This window comes from Armigeres subalbatus, unplaced genomic scaffold (genome assembly GCF_024139115.2).
Source record: "Armigeres subalbatus isolate Guangzhou_Male unplaced genomic scaffold, GZ_Asu_2 Contig937, whole genome shotgun sequence".
In the NCBI taxonomy this organism is placed as follows: domain Eukaryota; kingdom Metazoa; phylum Arthropoda; class Insecta; order Diptera; family Culicidae; genus Armigeres; species Armigeres subalbatus.
This window is the reverse complement of record NW_026943741.1, coordinates 1,268,177-1,291,655: the sequence shown is the minus strand read 5'-3', so window position 1 is coordinate 1,291,655 and position 23,479 is coordinate 1,268,177. Positions and strand designations below refer to the sequence as shown.

Genomic DNA, 23,479 nt, shown 5'->3' with positions numbered 1-23,479 from the left:
GTGAATGTGGAAGTATTTTTGTATTACATAATGAAAATAATAGCAAAATACAAAAAGTGACAGTTTTGATGTATCTTTTCATGTTTGTTCGATCAACATTCTGGAGTGACGCTAGCATACTGTCCGCAAAACTTGCACGGGAACACTCAGTTGGGCAACAAAATAACTTTTCTCAGTGATTAATATGATATAAAATTGCTTCCTTCTTCAAAATGTAACGATTTTCCAAAATATGTTTCACTGGTAAAAACGCCCCAGTGTATGCAGGACAATATGCCCTTACCAACTGGACACAAGCGCGGCGAGCTTGCAGCAGTTGCTCGCAAATTATATGGAAATTATTGAAATGTAATTAAAACCTGATTAAATGGACTTATGTTGGTTTTTTAGTGTCAAGCACATAAGGATTTCTATCTTTTTATTATGGGATTGATAAAATACTAATGAAGGGCTATGGAACGTCTTTGGCTAAGGTGGGGCGTATTGCCCAGGCTCTTTTTGAAATCCATTTTTTCACGACTTTTCAGAAAAGCATTATTACGTGTTATCTGTAATATTTTTATATGACTACTCACGGGCAATGCATTTGCGACTTCATGCACTACCAAATAACACAAAGTCTGCATAAATTACGTTGAAATGTTAAAAGTTATCAAGGTTTTGCCTTAGGGGGGGGGGGGCATATTATACCGTCTTACCCTAAAAGAAGTCGACCGAAATCTAACCTGGCAACAGGTTAAAGCGATAGCCGGGCAACGCTAAGGATGGAGATCTTTCAAGTTGGCCCTTTGCATCACCGGAGGTGTACAGGATCCATAAGTAAGTAAGTAAGTAAGCTCGAAGAAATTTTTAAGAATTTGCCGAAGAAATTTCTATGAATTTGCCGAAGAAATTTCTAAGAGTTTGCCGAGGAAATTCCGTGGAATTTGCTGTGGAAATTTCGAAGAATTTCTTGAGGAAATTCCGGAGATGTTGCCAAGTTGCTGAAGAATTTCCCGAGGGGGCTCCAAAAACAGATTAAGTTTCGGGGAATTTCCTCAACAAATTTTTGGATATTTATCAATTTTCAACGCATTGTAGAAAATGAAATTTGGTAAAAATCTTTAAAAATTCTCGGCAATCAAATGCATAAAAATATTGCCACGGCGACTTTCGTCGCCTGGTAGAATGGCTTCCGGCGTGACGCCAAAAACGCCGCATCCTAGCAAAATCAAGACAAACGCCGCCGCTGACGGCGGCATCAATCGGAAGCATTTTACCATTCTACTTGGATTTTCATTTCGAATGCTCCTAGCTCGAGTTACTCCTCCATTGCGGTATCCACTTACTCATCATCTGCCGTTATAATCTCATTCAGGTCCATTGGAAGTTCGCTTCAGCGTTATACATGGGTCTCACTTACACACTATCTTGTCTTTTTCAGCGCGATGATCATGTCATCCGTCCGTACGCGCGAGCGCTGAAGTCCTCCAGTTCCGGAGCTGTTCTTTTGGTCCGCAGGGCTTTCAGATATCCTCCCTCACGTGCCTTTCATTTTCACGCTTCTTTTGACAAGTTGTTGTCCCTCGCTCGTATTGATCTGATTGTTCTTCGTTTTTTTTGACCACCTGCTAGAAGGTCCTTCTATTGTTGTCGTCAGTCGCACCCGGCTATGCGACAGCCTTGCGTTTGAGCAGTGCGTCAGGCGACGCGACAATCGCGACGCGATTCTATCGCTTGGCGACTGTGATGATATTGCCGTTCGCATGGAAGCAACTCAGCGATAGAATCGCGGAGACTATATGTCACCATCGCGCCGATGAAAATGCTTAGGTCTGGGGGAGCCTTTAAGTATCCTTGTCTTTCGTTCATTCGGCATTAGGGTTAAAAGTATAACATTCATTTGAATCCGGCTACTTCAGGCCACTCTTAGAGAACAAGAACATAAGTAATTTTTATTGATTAGGTTACACATAATTATTTTATTTAATATGGTCGTGAAATTCGTTGGTCAACACAATGGTCAAAATAGGATTCACGATGGCAGCCATGCGTTTCAGTGTTGGTTAGTATCGCAGATTAATATTCATCTCTGATACCTGAAACTGTGACTATTGCAATAGACGACCAATAATCGTACCGCGGGTCCTGTATACAATGCACGCATCATTCAGCAAATATGGGAAAATTTAAATTGCATTGAATAAGAAAGATTTATTGAATAAAATATTTTTACTTACATTTTTGATGGCTTTAACAATGGCTAACAACTTTATTTTTTACACGTATCATATACATGTAGTACACTGTACATATTTGCTGATGCACTTTTGCTCCTGATTCTCGGAAAGGCTTCGATATTAATGTGTCGTTCTCCGTTGTAGTGTTTTTGGAATCGTGTCGTAGGAGTACAGACGTTTGCAATCAGTACTTTTCGTGTTCGTTTCATTGACGCATTATGTATTATGGTAATATGTCGATTAATGCAATACATATAAATGAAGTGAGGACGTATGATTGTTGCAATCAATCTAACAGTAACACAAATAACTGGAGTAGCTGAAAAACTGTCCTTAAATTTGTATTTTCCATAAATATTTTCTACTTGATGAACAAAATTGCTGTCGTCGACACTAATAAGGGTCGACTAAAGGCCTAAAATAGACAATAAAGTCACATGTGTAGATAAGTACGATGGGCAGCATAAATATGAGAGACGTACTCTTAGCATCTTTGATAGGAGACTCGAGACTCAGAGACTTGATAAGAGATTTTACGACAGAATTTGGAAACCCCTACTGACAGGTACGAGAAGGACGTGTGCATTTGGATTTCCTCTGTCAACTTCATCGTCGTCCTCGATCTTGTTCTCGTCTTCGGTTCGGCTATCGACAACGCGAGAGTTAGTTCCCGCTATAGCTACATGCCCCACTAGGTGTAATCATGATGGTGTAGATACATATAATCATCGAAAACTGGCATCAGGACTTCTGCTAGGCCACTTTTTGGTTCGCTTTTAGTTTTAACGACAAAGTGAAACTGTGTGTTTCGGCTCCAGTCGGTAGTGTTTGGCCGGAAGGGTGTGTGTGCACGTGGGGATGAGAAAGAAGCAGTTGATTAAATCAATGTCACCATTTTCGGTGGCGGTAATAGTTTTGTGACCGCGGATCGATTCGTGTCGCGTGGATTGCGATGTTACTAACTGATAGCAAATGATAGAACGATAATGGCGTATCATTACCAGGATAAGTTGTGAAAGGATTCTCGCGCTCGAGTTGTGATTTTATGTTCTGAAAACTTACGAACTAACGACAATATGATTTTGAATGTAGTACGAATGGTGCTAGTGTATTTTTAATGACAGAAGAAAAACGCTTCTTTTGCTCAATATAATCAATACAGCCAGAAGAAAAGGTTACCGCTTTTCTCGGAAACGTCCTTCAGGTAAGAATAATCGTTTAAACTCCTTTTCTGTTGCAAACGTTGAAGCCCAGATTTGTGCTGAAACATTGTTGTTACTGTCGTAAACATAAAAATGGATAATTGTTTGAAACTGTAATTTGAATCTCCATGGACAATGTTTGTTACCTATTAAAGGCTAGGTTTTAATGGCCCATTGACAATGGGAATAGTGTCTTGAAGCTTGTCCTTTTCAAATTAATTTTCTATTAGCATTTTCATAGTTTTTAACTGAAAGATATTCTACGACTGACACTGCATGAATATGTGTTTTATGGGACAAGTACAATGAATGTATTCTGATGTCGAAAATGTCGCCTTCCCCGCCCACCTGAAAACATCCTTGACCGAACCGAAAATCGAACTTACCTTCTTCGAATTGCCTACCCTACGTCTTAATCCGCAGAGCTAGCTGCAAACATATGTACTAATAAATATGTTTTTGGTTGAAATGTAGAAAGTGTTTTATTCCAGCTTTCTTTTATCATTGACATTAACCAATCGTAATCTCCTACAATTCACATAAGTCACACAATTTCGTTAGTAGACTGCAATTAAACTAGACGTTTCTTCATCTCTTGTACATCATTAACACTGCCCATGATCGTATATTTGTAACATTTACAGGCTTCCAATTCTCACTCATATGAATGAAAACCCGTGATTAATCCATTAAGCGGAGTGTGATTTTCCATGTTCCAATTTTTCGCACCAACGCTTGTGCCGGAGTATATCGTACTGTAATTTATCCGGATAAAATGCATGGTGGAGAGATCTGTTGTTGCGTAAGTGAGTGAGAAATCTGAACCCTGAACATTTGCATTGATTTGTAAATCGTTTGTCAATTCTCCCCACAAACTCAATAATTTCCAGCTTATCACAGATATGTGTAGTGTTTGTGAGATAAGATGCAGTAATTTGAGCTTTCTGAACGATTCAAAGGCTTTTTGTAAAATGAACAAAAATGGACTGAACAGAGATGTTCTAGCTGAATGCGATCATCCATTTTTTATATATGTTTATTTGAAACGGCCAACTTGTCCGCAATAATCGAAGTACAAAGGTTGTTGAAACTGTCAAGTAGTGTGTAACCGGCGTGTATAACCGGTATGAATCACAGCTTCAGCAAGGACAGCAAAGTGAAAACATCAATGGAAGTGGTTGGTAGTAGGGGAACTACCACTTTTTCTTGGTTTACACCCTAAAATGTGTCTTAAGAGAGATCCTAGCTTCGGAATCCTAATTTCCGGAGGAATATTCTGGAAGCACTTCCGGGGGAATTCCTGGAGGAACTTCTGGACGAATTCCTGGAGGAACTTCCGGAGGAATTCCTGAAGGAACTTCCGGAGGAATTTCTGGAGGAACTTCCGGAGGAATTCCTGGATTAACTTCCGGAGGAATTCCTGGAGGAACTTTCGGAGGAACTTTCGGAGGAACTTCCGAAGGAATTCTTGGAGGAACTTCCGGAGGAATTCCTGGAGGAACTTCCGGAGGAATTCCTGGAGGAACTTCCGGAGGAATTCCTGGAGGAACTTCCGGAGGAATTCCTGGAGGAATTCGGAGGAACATCCGGAGGAATTCCCGGAGGAACTTCCGAGGAATTCCCGGAGGAACTTCCGGAGGAATACCCGGAAGAACTTCCGGAGGAATTCCCGGAGGAACTTCCGGAGGAATTCTCGGAGGAACTTCCGGAGGAATTCCCGGAGGAACTTCCGGAGGAATTCCCAGAGGAACTTTCGGAGGAATCCTCGGAGGAACTTCCGGAGGAATTCCCGGAGGAACTTTCGGAGGAATTCTCGGAGGAATACCCAGAGGAACTTCCGGAGGAATTCCCGAAGGAACTTCCAGAGGAATTCCCGGAGGAACTTCCGGAGGAACTTCCGGAGAAATTCCCGGAGAAACTTCCGGAGGAATTTCCGGAGGAACTTCCGGAGGAATTCCCGGAGGAACTTCCGGAGGAATTCCCGGAGGAACTTCCGGAAGAATTCCCGGAGGAACTTCCGGAGGAATTCCTGGAGGAACTTCCGGAGGAATTCCCGGAGGAACTTCCGGAGGAATTCCGGAGGAACTTCCGGAGGAATTCCGGAGGAACTTCCGGAGGAATTCCCGGAGGAACTTCGGAGGAATTCGGAGGAACTTCCGGAGGAATTCCGGAGGAACTTCCGGAGGAATTCCGGAGGAACTTCCGGAGGAATTCCTGGAGGAACTTCCGGAGGAATTCCCGGAGAAACTTCCGGAGGAATTCCCGGAGGAACTTCCGGAGGAATTCCCGAAGGAACTTCCGGAGGAATTCCCGAAGGAACTTCCGGAGGAATTCCCGGAGGAACTTCCGGAGGAATTCTCGGAGGAATTCCCGGAGGAACTTCCAGAGGAATTCCCGGAGGAATTCCTGGAGGAGCTTCCGGAGGAATTCCCGGAGGAACTTCCGGAGGAATTCCCGGAGGAACTTCCGGAAGAATCCCCGGAAGAATTCGCGGAGGAACTTCCGGAGGAATTCCCGGAGGAACTTCCGGAGGAATTCCCGAAGGAACTTCCGGAGGATTTCCTGAAGAAGCTTCCGGAGGATTTTCTGAAGGAACTTCCGAAGGAATTCCCGAAGGAACTTCCGGAGGAATTCCCGAAGGAACTTCCGGAGAATTTCCTGAAGGAACTTCCGGAAGAATTCCCGGAGGAACTTCCGGAGGAATTCCTGGAGGAACTCCCGAAAGAATTGCTGGAGGAACTTCCGAACGAATTCCTGGAGGAACTTCCGGAGGAATTCCGGAGGAACTTCCGGAGGAATTCCCGGAGGAACTTCCGGAGGAATTCCCGGAGGAACTTCCGGAGGAATTCGGAGGAACTTCCGGAGGAATTCCGGGGGAACTTCCGGAGGAATTCCCGGAGGAACTTCCGGAGGAATTCCTGGAGGAACTTCCGGAGGAATTCCTGGAGGAACTTCCGGAGGAATTCCTGGAGGAACTTCCGGAGGAATTCCCGGGGAACTTCCGGAGGAATTCCCGGGGAACTTCCGGAGGAATTCCCGGGGAACTTCCGGAGGAATTCCCGGAGGAACTTCCGGAGGAATTCCCGGAGGAACTTCCGGAGGAATTCCCGGAGGAACTTCCGGAGGAATTCCCGGAGGAACTTCCGGAGGAATTCCTAATGGAACTTCCGGAGGAATTCCTGAGGAACTTCGGAGGAATTCCCGGAGGAACTTCCGGAGGAATTCCTGGAGGAACTTCCGGAGGAATTCGGAGGAACTTCCGGAGGAACTTCCGGAGGAATTCCTGGAGGAACTTCCGGAGGAATTCCCGGAGGAACTTCCGGAGGAATTCCGGAGGAACTTCCGAAGAATTCCGGAGGAACTTCCGGAGGAATTCCCGGAGGAACTTCCGGAGGAATTCCCGGAGGAACTTCCGGAGGAACTTCCGGAGGAACTTCCGGAGGAATTCCCGGAGGAACTTCCGGAGGAATTCCCGGAGGAACTTCCGGAGGAATTCCCGGAGGAACTTCCGGAGGAATTCCCGGAGGAACTTCCGGAGGAATTCCCGGAGGAACTTCCGGAGGAATTCCCAGAGGAACTTCCGGAGGAATTCCCGGAGGAACTTCCGGAGGAATTCCCGGAGGAACTTCCGGAGGAATTCCCGGAGGAACTTCCGGAGGAATTCCCGGAGGAACTTCCGGAGGAATTCCCGGAGGAACTTCCGGAGGAATTCCCGGAGGAACTTCCGGAGGAATTTCCGGAGGAACTTCCGGAGGAAGTTCCGGAGGAACTTCCGGAGGAATTCCCGGAGGAACTTCCGGAGGAATTCCCGGAGGAACTTCCGGAGGAATTCCCGGAGGAACTTCCGGAGGAATTCCCGGAGGAACTTCCGGAGGAATTCCGGAGGAACTTCCGGAGGAATTCCGGAGGAACTTCCGGAGGAATTCCCTGGAGGAACTTCCGGAGGAATTCCCTGGAGGAACTTCCGGAGGAATTCCCTGGAGGAACTTCCGGAGGAATTCCCTGGAGGAACTTCCGGAGGAATTCCCGGAGGAACTTCCGGAGGAATTCCCGGAGGAACTTCCGGAGGAATTCCCGGAGGAACTTCCGGAGGAATTCCCGGAGGAACTTCCGGAGGAATACCCGGAGGAACTTCCGGAGGAATTCCCGGAGGAACTTCCGGAGGAATTCCCGGAGGAACTTCCGGAGGAATTCCCGGAGGAACTTCCGGAGGAATTCCCGGAGGAACTTCCGGAGGAATTCCCGGAGGAACTTCCGGAGGAACTTCCGGAGGAATTCCCGGAGGAACTTCCGGAGGAATTCCCGGAGGAATTCCCGGAGGAACTTCCGGAGGAATTCCCGGAGGAACTTCCGGAGGAACTTCCGGAGGAATTCCCGGAGGAACTTCCGGAGGAATTCCCGGAGGAACTTCCGGAGGAATTCCCGGAGGAACTTCCGGAGGAATTCCTGGAGAAACTTCCAGAAGAATTCCTGGAGGAACTTTTCTGGAATTCCTGGAGGAACTTCCGGAGGAATTCTTGGAGGAACTTCCGGAGGAATTCTTGGTAGAACTTCCGGAGGAATTCCTGGAGGAACTTCCGGAGGAATTCCTGGAGGAACTTCCGGAGGAATTCCTGGAGGAACTTCCGGAGGAATTCCTGGAGGAACTTCCGGAGGAATTCCTGGAGGAACTTCCGGAGGAATTCCTGGAGGAACTTCCGGAGGAATTCCTGGAGGAACTTCCGGAGGAATTCCTGGAGGAACTTCCGTAGAATTCCTGGAGGAACTTCCGGAGGAATTCCTGGAGGAACTTCCGGAGGAATTCCTGGAGGAACTTCCGGAGGAATTCCTGGAGGAACTTCCGAGGAATTCCTGGAGGAACTTCCGGAGGAATTCCTGGAGGAACTTCCGGAGGAATTCCTGGAGGAACTTCCGGAGGAATTCCTGGAGGAACTTCCGGAGGAATTCCTGGAGGAACTTCCGGAGGAATTCCTGGAGGAACTTCCGGAGGAATTCCTGGAGGAACTTCCGGAGGAATTCCTGGAGGAACTTCCGGAGGAATTCCTGGAGGAACTTCCGGAGGAATTCCTGGAGGAACTTCCGGAGGAATTCCTGGAGGAACTTCCGGAGGAATTCCTGGAGGAACTTCCGGAGGAATTCCTGGAGGAACTTCCGGAGGAATTCCTGGAGGAACTTCCGGAGGAATTCCTGGAGGAACTTCCGGAGGAATTCCTGGAGGAACTTCCGGAGGAATTCCTAGAGGAACTTCCGGAGGAATTCCTGGAGGAACTTCCGGAGGAATTCCTGGAGGAACTTCCGGAGGAATTCCTGGAGGAACTTCCGGAGGAATTCCTGGAGGAACTTCCGGAGGAATTCCTGGAGGAACTTCCGGAGGAATTCCTGGAGGAACTTCCGGAGAAATTCCTGGAGGAACTTCCGGAGCAATTCCCGGAGGAACTTCCGGAGGAATTCCTGGAGGAACTTCCGGAGGAATTCCTGGAGGAACTTCCGGAGGAATTCCTGGAGGAACTTCCGGAGGAATTCCTGGAGGAACTTCCGGAGGAATTCCTGGAGGAACTTCCGGAGGAATTCCTGGAGGATCTTCCGGAGGAATTCCTGGAGGAACTTCCGGAGGAATTCCTGGAGGAACTTCCGGAGGAATTCCTGGAGGAACTTCCGGAGGAATTCCTGGAGGAACTTCCGGAGGAATTCCTGGAGAAACTTCCGGAGGAATTCCTGGAGGAACTTCCGGAGGAATTCCTGGAGGAACTTCCGGAGGAATTTCTGGAGGAACTTCCGGAGGAATTTCTGGAGGAACTTCCGGAGGAATTTCTGAAGGAACTTCCGGAGGAATTTCTGGAGGAACTTCCGGAGGAATTTCTGGAGGAACTTCCGGAGGAATTCCTGGAGGAACTTCCGGAGGAATTCCTGGAGGAACTTCCGGAGGAATTCCTGGAGGAACTTCCGGAGGAATTCCTGGAGGAACTTTCGGAGGAATTCCTGGAGGAACTTTCGGAGGAATTCCTGGAGGAACTTCGGAGCAATAGGCGGGAAACGAAATTGGACAGTGTTGACGATCATTTCTAACGTTTCCACCGCTCACAGTAAAGGTGACCGTTCGAACGAACACGAATTAGCAACACGAGGAACAATGCTGTGTGGTAGGTACTTACAACAGTGCCAATATTTACCACAGTCCGAAAGCAAGCTAGTTGCCAAACGTCCGCACGTGATGAGAGCGAAACAACAACACTTGTTACTGTAAATATTATTTGTCGAGAATTTCTTTTTAAACAAACATTAAAATAAAATAAAAACGCGTGGTTCAACCGTCAAACCCACTCTCCTCCCGTGGTCATTTCGGAGCAATGTGATATTTGGATAAATATCAATTCCGGGGAAATATATTTTCGGAGATTTAAGGGACTTTAGGGAAATCTGACGAAATGCATGAACAAATGAATGAGGACTTTGAATTTTGCCTCACGTCTAATATGCCTAACTTTATATTGTTTAAATAAGCTATAAGCTTGCGAATAGTCTAGTAGAAGAAAAATTCATATCAAATTTCGATGAAGTAGTTATTGTAAATCCATTCTACCTTGTGTTCTCCTTTCTGGAATGAGAAAAGGTATTTATTCTGTGGTCGGAAAAATAGCTCTAGGATCATACCGCTGCAACGCATTGCTCACCTTCACGTGGTGTATAAGAGGAGCAAAGACATGAGCATGCTTTTTTATTGCATGAAAATGCCATCAATATAGTGGTTTAATTGGTTTAGATGACTTAATTCATCATTTTAATTTTAAGAACATAAAGTATCAACAGAATATCATGGTGAAAAAGAACAGTCTTAAGGATCGCCGATCAATTTTCCGGCTCCAGACACATAACACACAGATGGCGCGACTCTAATCGGCATTGTTTCCCCCCGTTGAACTAGTGAACCATCGAACGGAGCCAGGATTGTTTGCTATGAATACAAACATTAAATATTCCACACACATTACACATTATGGCGGTTCATTTACTCGGCAATGTTCGCTCTTCTTGTGGATCTCATTAAATATTGTTCTGTGTTCTGTCAATTGAATTGCGCTTTTCCCGGGAAATAATGGAGCGGCATGGTAGTTTTTCCACGCTATCTTCCCATCACTTTCCGTGAGCAGCCTGTCCAGCGCAGTTCTGTTGTTTGCTACCTCGTTTACAAGTGCACCATCCCCGCCCCCTTACCAACCAGTAGTTGCGCTACCTGGTGTTGGCTGGTAATCATATTTATGGTGTGCTTTCTATCGCTCGGTAAAGAGTCGTAGTCGGTCGCTGGTTGGCGTGTGTCTTCTGCGGATGGTCGCGGTCTGCCCGGTCGGTCCGTCGGTTACTTTACAAAGGATCGGATTGTTTTTCCCGCTTATCCGCCATCGTGTCGCATGTCTGTTACTGACGGTGACTTGGCGGGAACGAATGGTTTCTGTTTGTGTTCGCATGTGGGGTGTAGGTGTGTGTTTGTTAGTGAGTAATCATTGCCTTCGCCTTCATCGTCGACCTCGTCGTGCCCGGTTGTCAACTATTATTGGATAATACCCACGGTTGACGGAACTACAACAACTGGTTGATTAGTTTACAGTTTGAATCGTTACGATTCGCCTGGAAAATATGATGATTGTGTTGTGATGTGATTCGAAAAGCTGGTGTGTTGCATCCGTTAGAGGATATACAACTGTCCGAGAGAGGTGCGGCGTAAATTGCGCCCCTCCCCACTAGTGGTGCGCGGAGAGGTGCCAGTGTTAATGTTGATTAAATTAGAACCACAAGGATCCATCGATACCAGTGTTAATAAATCAAAAGGTTAGACTAATAATAGTTCACAGTTTTAGCAGTTAAGTATACGACCTAAATGAACAATAAATTTCAAATAGTTTTCCAGATTCTACCATCAACTATTATAATTGAATCTCAGTTGTTTATAAAAAAATAATTGTTATATGTTTCATGTTGCAACAAATATTTGGAGGAAATTAGAACATGTTTCAATCAAATTTTGCAATATTTAATCGTTATGCAAAATTTTGCTTAAACGACAATGAGACTAGTGTGTTTCATTTGTGATTATTATTTACTATCTATTTCATCTGACTGTATGGAAAACTCAAAAACTAGATGGTAAGTTGTTAAAATATTTGTTCAGCCGTTGACGAGATGCAAATGAGTTGCAGAGATGCTGAAGCCAAATTAATTCGTTGAAGTTCGGGATCAAGGCGCCAAAGCAGCTGTTAGCAGCAAAGTTGCAGTTTTATCTTTTTTCGGTGCGAAGATCTTTTCGTCGAAACGATCGTAAGGGTGTATGCAATTTTTGTAAATAAATCAAGCACGTCGTTCTCGGATAACAATAGCAGAGATTCAATGTTTAGTAACAGCTAACTAAAGAAAGTGATTTGGATTTGTCTTCCGTAGGTATACACAACAATTCGCTAGTACGGCAAGCGAAAATTATGAAGTAAAGAACATGCGCATCTAATCAAAGGTGGTCGCGGATGATTAATTTGATGTTTTTTATGGACACGTCACGAAACCATCTATTCCCTTGATTTCCAATGCAGTGGAGAAGCCTCCTCTACTCCCTTGCGATCGTTTTCGATAAGACCGGTGGCATCCACAAAGTCCATGAGCATATGCTACCGTGTGATGATAGTGCCATTCCTCTGCATGACAGATCTTTTAATCATGCCCTTGAGTGTAGAGTAGAACGATCGCGTGATCTCCAGAAATATTGTGTTCTGCATAGGTTGGTAATAACGTTAATCAGCGCGCGTTTTTCAAGTTAGGGCCGTACACATATTACGTAAGCACTTATGGGGGGAGGGGGGGTCGGTCAATATATTACGCTCCATATGAATAAAAAATTATTTGTATGAAAAAAATCTTACATGGGGCGCAAGGATGTTAACGATCATATAGTAATTTGCGTTCGATCATTTAGTACTTTGTCAATAACACATTCCAGAAGCTGAATTTTAAATTATGTTGTATGGTGGACTTCTAGTGCGAAGGTTTTTCTTCAACTCTGCCTAATGGTTCGTTGTTTAAATTCCACTAGCAACGGAGTTATAGCTATAGTTTCAGTAACTTAAACTAAATGATAACAAAATCCAATCATTTAGTTTAAGTTACTGCAGCTAGCGCTCTAACTCCGTTATTAGTTGAATTCTAATAATGAACCATTAGGCAAAGTTGTAGAAAAACCTTCGCACTAGAAGTCCACCATACAACATATTTTGAAATTCAGCTTCTGGAATGTGTTATTGACAAACTACTAAATGATCGAACGCAAATTACTGAATGATCGTTAACATCCTAGCGTGGGGGGAGGGTCGAAAAACCTAGAAAAATTGCTTACGTAATAAGTGTACGACCCCTTACGAACAGCAGGGGTTCGCTCATGAACGAGCGTGTGCGTTCGGAATAAATAAATAAATAGTCGCTTACCAAGGCGACTTCCTATAGATTATCATTTAACCAAATATCCTTTTCCCGTGGCACTCACGGAGATGCAGAAGAATCCTCGGTCTCTTGTAGCAATGGGTGTTGGATTAATTTTCCTCCCTTAATCCTAAATTGACTATGAGGAAGTGGCCGGCATCGTTATTGGTCTTAAATTATTGAAACTCCAAATCATGTACAATGAGAATGGTTTTCGAATCCCAGGAAGACTATTCATTTGGTGAGCTGTGCAAATTTGTTGTTTCTTGGCCAATCACGACTAGCAACTGTGATGCGTACGGTCATTCAAACTACGCCAAGCTAAACTAATCCGAATACTTGATTTCGAGCCTTTAAGCATTGCACGTATCAGTCTATTCGGTTTGGCCTAAAAACCATGTTGAGACATTATCTGCCACCGCTCATTTCTGTTCACTGAATCCTGCACTGCTTTGACATCAATGATCAGATGGTTAGTCTGATAGTTGTACTTCCGGAATTCATCATGTTGATGATCGGTCCTCACGAAAAACTACTCAAGCGGTTTCAGTCTGTTAAACAGAATATGCGGAAGAATGATGTACGCCGAATTCAGAAGGGTGATCCGTTTGTATTCAGCAAACTCTAGTATGTGCCCTTTTTAAAAGATCAGGCAATGGGGTCATCCAACCAGCAGTTTTTATTCACCTCGTTTTGTTATCTTTCCAGATACGTATTTCGACCTCAACTGTGAGGCTGTCATCAGTGTCTCGTTCGTTTCATGTACGAGACACTGAAGACGGCCGCACAGTTGAGGTCGAAATACGTATCTGAAAAGATAATAAAACGTGGTGGAACTAAACGGAAAGTAATAAACTCGTCTTAGACAGCTGAAGACATTCCACTATAAGAGCTTTAATAATTTGGATTTTTTTATCTGAACAAAGCAGTGAATCAGAGTTAAAACAACCACTTTGAAGATTGCTTGACAAAACAATGCTCACGTTGTTTAATGAAGCGATCGAAATAGATGTTTCAATCTTACAAGATCGTTCTTTTTATATTTTTAATGAATATTTTAACATTTTTTGGTAATAGATAAAAAAAAATAAATGTTCATCATGCCATGCCGTTTCATGTTTTATTCATAATATGTATGCATGGAATGACCAATGGCCATGCGTCTCCATTACTTCAAAATGTCTGTTGCAACAAGAAGTGCACTCCAAAAAATATGAAACTTACATGTGACGTAATTGGACGACCTTACTGTTGAGGTCGAAATACGTATCTGTCAAAATGCATTCAAGTGGTGGAATTAAATGGGATAGTACAAACTCGTCTTATGACAAGTGAAGACATTCCGCTAAAAAGCTCATAATAATTTTCTTTAAAAAAAATGTTCTAATTTTCAAGGTAATTTTTTGGGAATTGAATTTCCTAAGCTTCCAATGCAAATAAATTCTGAATGTTCAAAGTAAATTCTTCTGAATACCCAAGAAAAATTCGTTTTAAGAGACAAGCCAGCCTCGGGAATGTTGCACGATTTTTGTTTGACAATTTAAGTTTTGTAGATACATGCCATTCATAGCAATGAATGTATCCTTCGCGAGTCGTTCGTATGGTGTGACAATATTCATGCCGCCTGTAAATATATCGCTATCTATTGTGATGGTAGGGCAAAATGATTGTTCTGGACAGTCATAAGAACTATGATGCTTATAAAAAAGTAAAAAAAAAATATTTGTTTAGTTTGACTGCTTTGAGGCCGTAAACTCATTACGTAAACGCTTATGGGGGGTGGGATAAGAAATCAAAAATATAAACAAACAATTTCACATGGGGGAGAGAGAATAAACCCAAACAATAAATCGTCAAAAGAAGAGGTATTATGGCCACAAATAGCCGAAAAGACACTTCTTATATATCTAAGAGCAGCTCGGAATAAAAAACGTTTTTACAGGTTGGAAAAAAATCCTTTAAATAATTGAATATTTTAGATAATGGAGCTGTTATTCTTAATCTGTTTTTGATTATTTAATCTAAAAAAAAAATATTTGTAGAATGTTTTTGAACAAAATCTGGTAATATTAGTCGACCCGTAATGCTGGGTAGACACCTTTACGTGGTGTGTTACGGGGTAAGATCTACCACGGTTACATTGCCAGCTACAGGCAATTCCTGACCCAATGATTACCTTCCTCATTATCCAAGACCGTGGTACTTATGAGGGTGTCGCTAAGTCAGTGACCTCTCGTTAAGTAAGTACTACATCAACACTTCCTTCCTCTCCCTAGTTACGGTGAAGATGGGCGTGGCCAGGAGTAGTAATCCTCATGCTTTTGTTATTTTTATTTGAGACTGGAATCAAGAACCACTCCCCTTCTTGATTTCTGATAGCATTCTAGATAAGGATCTTAAAAGTAAAACATGAGTATCACTAGTGTCAAATCTACGAATAACACCGTAACAATGCTAATGCTAATGCTAAAATCTGGTAATATTAGTGACTTCTGCATAATCGGTTTTCGACGTGTTCTCTAGTGAAACGATCCGACCTGTGCAGGCTTGTTGTATTTTGTTGTTTTCTTCAAAAAAAAAAATAGAATTGGGCTGGTTTAGTCTTCTTCCACATGTCCAATGATAGATGTTAAGTGTTCAATCTGTGCGACCGGTGATTTTGTCCTTTTTTATAAAATGTTGTGGTAACAATTTAGTTGGAATATTTGCTCCATGAGTGCATTTTAGACCCCTGTACCAACCATATTTGAAAACGATGAAGTTTGAAACCCATATTGATATATTTGAAAAAATAAGAATAAATTTTAACCAGTTTTAGTTTGCTCAGAACCGGTTTCACGGATTTCTCTGCAACGGTCGTAGACCATAGAAATTCATATCTCAATCAACTCAGGAAAAACTCTAGTTTCTGTAAAAAATATAAAAAGAGCCAATATTTCACTTATATGAAAAACACAAGGTACCAAAAAGTAGCATTTTTGACATGCCCTCAAACAAAAACCCTTCTATGGGGCTGGCAGCACCATCTCAGAATCGAATGAAACTTGGAGGGCATAAAGATATGGTATTTCTAAGCCACTCTACATACTCAGTTATTCAAAAATTGTCAAAAGTAACATTTGATGAGGGCCTAATGTTTTTTCATTGATTTTTTTTAAATCGATGTAACTCTAAAATGACAAGACCTACAAACAAGTGTTGTATGGCGGACTGTCGTGAAATTTCCCGAAGTTTTTTGGAAAAATATCCAAAAATTAAGAAACTGATTTCTACACCTACAGCGCCAATTATAGGTTCAGCAGCCTAACATCAACCAACGACACATTTTGGACGTATAAAAATGTGTTTAGGAAGCAATTTAGCATAATCTTACACTAATGTGGACTAACATTTGAAAAGGGTTTATATTTGCTTTGAATTTTGTATCGAAATAACCAAAAATCAATTGGGTTCACAAAAATATATTCATTATTTTTAAATATTTTTAATTGTACCCAGTCATTGTTATTCTCAGTGTTTGTTTTATTGAATTAAATAACCGTTGAATTACCTGAAGATGTCGTACGGTGGATAATTTGAAAAAGTCTTGTTTATTCTTTGCTGGTGACTACCCATTAGTACTTGTATGTAAAGTATATAGTTTAAAAAGTCTTGCTATGAAAAAACTGTTGTCAATGAGAATATATCAGTTTTGAAGTTTTATCACGTTTAATATTCAAAATGGATAAACCAAGTGCCAATAAATTCCAAAAATATTGTGCAAATATTGAAAATCCAAATTGCACTTGCTTCAGAAAATTGAAAGGTGTATCGGCATCAATTATTGAAAAAATAAATACGCACCAGCAATGTGAAGGAATGCACCACCTGTGGCACCACCAACGAGCTGGGAACTGGCTTCATAGTGCTGGGTAAGATGCGCCAACGCATGATTGAGTGGCAGCCAATCAACGCAAGGATGTGCAAGCTGAGGATTAAAGGCCGTTTCTTCAACTATAGCATCATCAACGTGCACTGCCCACACGAAGGGAGACCCGACAACGAGAAAGAAGCGTTCTACGCACAGCTGGAGCAGGCATACGATGGATGCCCACTGCGGGACGTCAAAATCGTCATCGGTGACATGAACGCACAGGTAGGAAGGGAGGAAATGTATAGACCGGTCATCGGACCGGATAGTCTGCACACCGTATCGAATGACAACGGCCAACGATGCATAAACTTCGCAGCCTCCCGCGGAATGGTAGTCCGAAGCACTTTCTTCCCCCGCAAAAATATCCACAAGGCCACATGGAAATCTCCTAATCAAGTAACAGAAAACCAAATCGACCATGTTCTAATCGACGGTAAATTCTTCTCCGACATCACGAACGTAGGCACTTGCCGCAGTGCGAATATTGAATCCGATCACTACCTCGTTGCAGTATGCCTGCACTCAAAACTCTCGACGGTGATCAACACGCGTCGGAGCCGTCCGCCGCGGCTAAACATTGGGCGGCTACAAGACGGTAGACTGGCCCAAGAATACGCGCAGCAGCTGGAAGTGGCACTCCCAACGAAAGAGCAGCTAGGCGCAGCATCTCTTGAAGATGGCTGGAGAGATATTCGATCCGCCATTGGAAGCACCGCAACCGCTGCACTTGGCACGGTGGCTCCGGATCAGAGAAACGACTGGTATGACGGCGAATGTGAGCAGTTAATTGAGGAGAAGAATGCAGCATGGGCAAGATTGCTGCAACACCGCACGAGGGCGAACGAGGCACGATAAAAACGGGCGCGGAACAGACAAAACTCGATTTTCCGGAGGAAAAAGCGCCAGCAGGAAGATCGAGACCGTGAAGAGACCAAGGAACTGTACCGCGCTAATAACGCACGAAAGTTCTATGAGAACCGTCCACGTAAGGGCCACGTGCCACAGCCCGATATGTGTAAGGACATAAAAGGGAACCCATCTTACAAACGAGCGTGAGGTGATCCAAAGGTGGCGGCAGCACTACGAAGAGCACCTGAATGGCGATGTGGCAGACGAAGATGGCGGTATGGTGATGGACCTGGGAGAACGCGCGCAGGACATAATCTTACCGGCTCCGAATCTCCAGGAAATCCAGGAGGAGATTGGCCGGCTGAAGAACAACAAAGCCCCTGGGGTTGACCAACTACCAGGAGAGCTATTTAAACACGGTGGTAAGGCACTGGCTAGAGCGCTCCACTGGGTCATTACCAAGATTTGGGAGGAGGAAGTTTTGCCGCAGGAGTGGATGGAGAGTGTCGTGTGTCCCATCTACAAAAAGGGCGATAAGCTGGATTGTAGCAACTACCGCGCAATCACATTGCTGAACGCCGCCTACAAGGTACTCTCCCAAATTTTATGCCGTCGACTAGCACCAACTGCAAGGGAGTTCGTGGGGCAGTACCAGGCGGGTTTTATGGGCGAACGCTCCACTACGGACCAGGTGTTCGCCATTCGCCAAGTACTGCAGAAATGCCGCGAATACAACGTGCCTACACATCATCTATTCATCGACTTCAAAGCCGCATATGATACAATCGATCGGGACCAGCTATGGCAGCTAATGCACGAAAACGGTTTTCCGGATAAACTGACACGATTGATCAAAGCGACGATGGATCGGGTGATGTGCGTAGTTCGAGTTTCAGGGCATTCTCGAGTCCCTTCGAAACCCGCAGAGGGTTACGGCAAGGTGATGGTCTTTCGTGTCTGCTATTCAACATCGCTTTGGAAGGGGTAATACAAAGAGCAGGGATTAACACGAGTGGTACAATTTTCAATAATTCCGTCCAGCTATTTGGCTTCGCCGACGACATAGATATTATGGCACGTAACTTTGAGAAGATGGAGGAAGCCTACATCAGACTGAAGAGGGAAGCTAAGCGGATCGGACTAGTCATCAACACGTCGAAGACGAAGTACATGATAGGAAGAGGTTCAAGAGAAGACAATGTGAGCCACCCACCGCGAATCCGCATCGGTGGTGACGAAATCGAGGTGGTAGAAGAATTTGTGTACTTGGGCTCACTGGTGACTGCCGAAAATGATACCAGCAGAGAAATTCGGAGACGCATAGTGGCTGGAAATCGTAGGTACTTTGGACTCCGCAAGACGCTCCGATCGAATAGAGTTCGCCGCCGTACCAAACTGACAATCTACAAAACGCTCATTAGACCGGTAGTCCTCTACGGACACGAGACCTGGACGATGCTCGTGGAGGACCAACGCGCACTCGGAGTTTTCGAAAGGAAAGTGCTGCGTACTATCTATGGTGGGGTGCAGATGGCGGACGGTACGTGGAGGAGGCGAATGAACCACGAGTTGCATCAGCTGTTGGGAGAACCATCCATCGTTCACACCGCGAAAATCGGACTGCGGTGGGCCGGGCACGTAGCCAGAATATCGGACAGTAACCCGGTGAAAATGGTTCTCGACAACGATCCGACGGGCACAAGAAGGCGAGGTGCGAAGCGGGCAAAGGTGGATCGATCAGGTGGAAGATGACTTGCGGACCTTCCGTAGACTGCGTGGTTGGCGACGTGTAGCCATGGACCGAGCCGAATGGAGAAGACTATTATATACCGCACAGGCCACTTCAGCCGTAGTCTGAATAAATGAATAATAACATTGTGGATTGCTGAAAAATGTATGAAAAGATGTATGAAGATTGGAACGGGCCTGGGATTGAACCTACGATCTCTTGCCCTCATACGCAGAAGTGGTAGCCATGTGACCACCAAGCCCGTTGATTGCAATTAAAATGTATTTTGTGTAAATAAATGTTCAACAGATTATACTCTCAAAGTAATCCAGTCATAGTATCGATTAAGAACCAACAGACAGTGTATTTGTATCTGACAAACGTATTTGTTATCCTAATATATCAGAACTCATATTCTACAAGTACGTATCGATACTTCCATTTCGATATTTGGTGGTATCGATACTTTCATACGATACTACTTTGAAGTAAAAGTACCGATACCGATTTGTCCATAACGCGAATAAATTCAATATCTCGGTTCGGCACGGGCGGATTGCGCTAAAATTTTGACACAAATCGTAGAACATTCTGGGAAATCGTGCAAAGGTGTTTAAGTTCACTGCATGAAGCTGCAAGATTTGGTTTTACCCTAATGCCCCTTATTTGATATGCTCTCAGGAAGACCGTGGCTTTTTGGGTAATAGTTAGAAAATAAAATAACATGGGGGGAAACGAGCAATTCGTGCGGTGGACAATATTCCACTCGATTCCTTGGAAAATTATAGATCTAGGCTCGTAATGTGAGGTTATTAGTAAGCAATTTGAGGAATATGAAAACGTAGGTGAAAATCGGCAAGATCTCGATTCCCAATATCGTGCAGTAGACAGAGCACACATAATACGATTTTTGACAAAATTTAAGGTAAAATGTGTTTTGTTAATTATTTGTAACTCCGAACTAGAAGATTTACTTAACAAATAAGGGGCATTGGGGTAGAACAAGATCGTGCAGCTTAACCACATTTGCACGATTCCTCAGAAAATTCTACGATTTGTGTCATAATTTCAGCACAATCCGCCATTCCGAACCATATTGAATTTATTCGCGTTACGGACCTTTTCCCCCGTTGTGCCTTGGTAGTACTGTTTCATCCCTACCACTGGGCTCCAGAAGATGCTGCGAATTTACGCCCGGTCCGAATGTATTATGTGCAGAACGCTGATAAGACCAGTGGACCACTAAGGGTCTGTCTCATTTGGAGAATTAAACTTAAAAGTGACAGTTCGAAAATTAAAAAATCACCCCGTTATAAGAATGGCTGGTGCTACCCAGCAATTCCAATAGGACATCGATGGAAAATGATTCGATATCTGTCAAAAGTAATCTTGCTCTGCGAGCAGGGTTATTTGATAATTATTGAAATGTCACTTTTAAGTTTAATTTCAGTTTAATTATCCAATTGAGACAGACCCTAAGGACACGAGACTAGGGCCATGCTCGAGGAGGATTTGCAAGCACTTGGAGTATTCGTAAGACCTGCGCTTAGGTCCATTTTAGGTGGTGTGCAAGAGAACGGTGCATGGCGGCGAAGAATGAACCACGAGCTCATGGTTTTAGGCTAGTAAAGTAGTACACGGTTTGTTTTACGGTCAATTGCATTTACCAGAAACTCTCGATTACGATAAGGAAGTGTATCCTCTGACCATTTAAAAATCCGCGCGAAGAAACTCGACAATAACTTACATTAAAAACCGCGTAAATCCCGCAATCCGCATAAAAGAGACAAATCAGTGTACATTTGTAATGAAATTTTGGATTTGGGGAACATTACTATTCCAGAGTAATTTGTATGCATGTATTGAAAACGAAAAGGTGCCCATAAGCGAACCTTTTCCCCAACATTTTAATTCGGCTCCTTCAATTCGTTTTACAGTTACAGGAAGCTTTATACGTTCATTTTTGACTATTCTTCCCAATACCAACAATCGGTATTTACATAGAGAACGGCAAAAAGTGTCACGAAGCAACGAGGAAAGCGATAGATGTAGGGCAGTTGGGTTGGTTTTTATGGCACGGCAGCGTCTGGTTGGAATCGGGAAGTAAAAATACACCGAGTGAGCTAGAGAAAGCGCACAGCACACCGGAAGAAAATTTAAATAATTGATCAGTGCGCTGTTTTTCCGTTGGTTGATGGGGGCACGGGGTGAAAATTTCAGTTCTACGAAATCGTCTTAGCGTACACATTTGTACATTAGGGTGGAGACGTTTTCTGCAGCACAGCTGTTAGAAATACGCTACTGAACAGCAAAACCATTTTGATAAGAAAATTATTTTGAGCTTTTTAGTGGAATGTTTTCACCTGTCATAAGACGAGTTTGAACAATCCCATTGAATTCCACCACTTAATTGTATCCTGACAGATACGTATTTCGACCTCAACAGTAAGGCCGTCTTCAGTGTCTTGTACTTGACTCAACTTGAAGAAAATGATCGCAGCTTACACTATTTATACTATGCGTAGGTATAATAATTTATCTAGGTACTTATCTTACTACGGTGCTTATTTCTACTCGCTTGATGCGCTTAATGCTTAGGTATAAACTTGAAGAGCCAGGAGCTACCATTTCCTTGATCTTTATTCAACAACCGCGTTTGTACCTGTCGGTAGATTTCCAAGCTCTCAGCAACATCAAGTTTCCACGGAGAAGAGACATTTCTTAAAATTTTAATGTTTGATGTCGTAATTGAATGATTTTCCTGATATACATGTTCAGCTACCTTAGACCTAAACTCATAATTTAATCCCTTATCAGTTTCCCTCTTAGCCTTACTTACTTCTGCAATATGTTCTTTGAACCTTACATCTAACGATCTTTTTGTTTGACCTACATATACTTTATCACACTGTGAACAATTAATTTGATAAACCCCGGCCTTATTTAACATTTCTACTCTATCCTTTGTGGAGCCCAACAGTGTCTTCAGTTGATTGCTTCTGCTGGAGAATACTAAATCGATGCCGAATTTCCTCAGTCGATGGCGTAGCTGGTGGGTGATGTGTCGATCATAGGGGACCGATACCCTCTTCAGCGGTTCATCGATCGGTGTTAGTGTTGTCAGTTCGCTTTTCCGTAGGTTCCTCTGCTTCTTGTTGATGATTGCTTGTATTGTTCTTTCCTTGTATCCATTGATCCTCGCTGTTTCCAAGATGTGTTGTAGCTCCTTCGTTTTCCTTCTTCGCTCAGGGGAATCGTCTGCATCCTGTGGATCATGTGATGAAAAGCTGCCATTTTGTGCTGATACGAATGATTTGATGTGTATGGGATGACTCTCATGGTGTTGGTGGGCTTCCTGTAGATTTCGAAGTCTAATGTTGCATTTGTTCCTTGATAACCAGTAGATCCAAGAAAGGTAATTTACCTTCCTTTTCCTCCTCGTGGGTGAATTTGATGTCTTTATGCACGTTGTTTATCGCTTCCAAAATCCTGGGTAGATCTTTCCGGTTGATGATGCTGAAAATGTCGTCCACGTATCTCCACCACTTCTCGGGTAGTACTCCTTGTTCCTCTAGGTTGTCCTCCAAATTCGCCATGAATAATTCGCACAACAACGGTGATAGCGGATTTTCCATAGGTGCACCCTTCGTTTGTTTGTAGAAGCTTCCACGGAATGTAAAGTAGTTCTCATTCATGCATAATCTTGCAAGCTTGAGATACATCTTTACCTTTCCTCGCCATGTTGTATCCGTCCGTTGTCCTAGTAGCCAATCCTCCAAAAGGTTCAGAGCATCCTTCACTGGAACGCTTGGGAACAATGCCGCTACGTCGAATGATACCATGATGTCCTCTTCTCCGATGTTTCCTGATTCCAATATCCTCTTGGTGAACTCCTGGGTGTTTACAACTGATCTGCTGGGGAACGGCTTCGGCATACTCTGGAACTCCTTGACTAACCACTTGGCCAAGTTTTGTGTAGGGAATCCCTCTGATGAAACTATTTCTCGCATCTCTGTACCTGGCTTATGTATCTTTGGTAGTCCTTTGATCCTTGGTAAAACAGGGTTCGTCATTTTAACGCGGGCTTCTCCGATGATCGTCTTGCATTCCT

The 23,479-nt window shown here is 43.7% G+C and overlaps 1 protein-coding gene across 2 annotated transcripts in view; it reads left to right on the top strand.

Moving 5' to 3' along the window:
* The first annotated feature begins 3,277 nt into the window (after positions 1-3,277).
* The window catches only part of LOC134204840 (prion-like-(Q/N-rich) domain-bearing protein 25), a 106,650-nt gene continuing 86,448 nt past the window's right edge, over positions 3,278-23,479 (top strand). Inside the window, exon 1 of one of the 2 annotated variants that reach the window (XM_062679641.1) lies at positions 3,278-3,423. Coding sequence is in view for 1 of the 2 variants with exons in the window: in XM_062679639.1 (XP_062535623.1) it covers positions 11,188-11,245 (58 nt within the window). In the remaining variant the exon portion in view is untranslated. Of the gene's footprint in view, positions 3,424-10,722; positions 11,246-23,479 lie in introns of those variants that run through there. The other variant, XM_062679639.1, reaches the window with a different exon arrangement.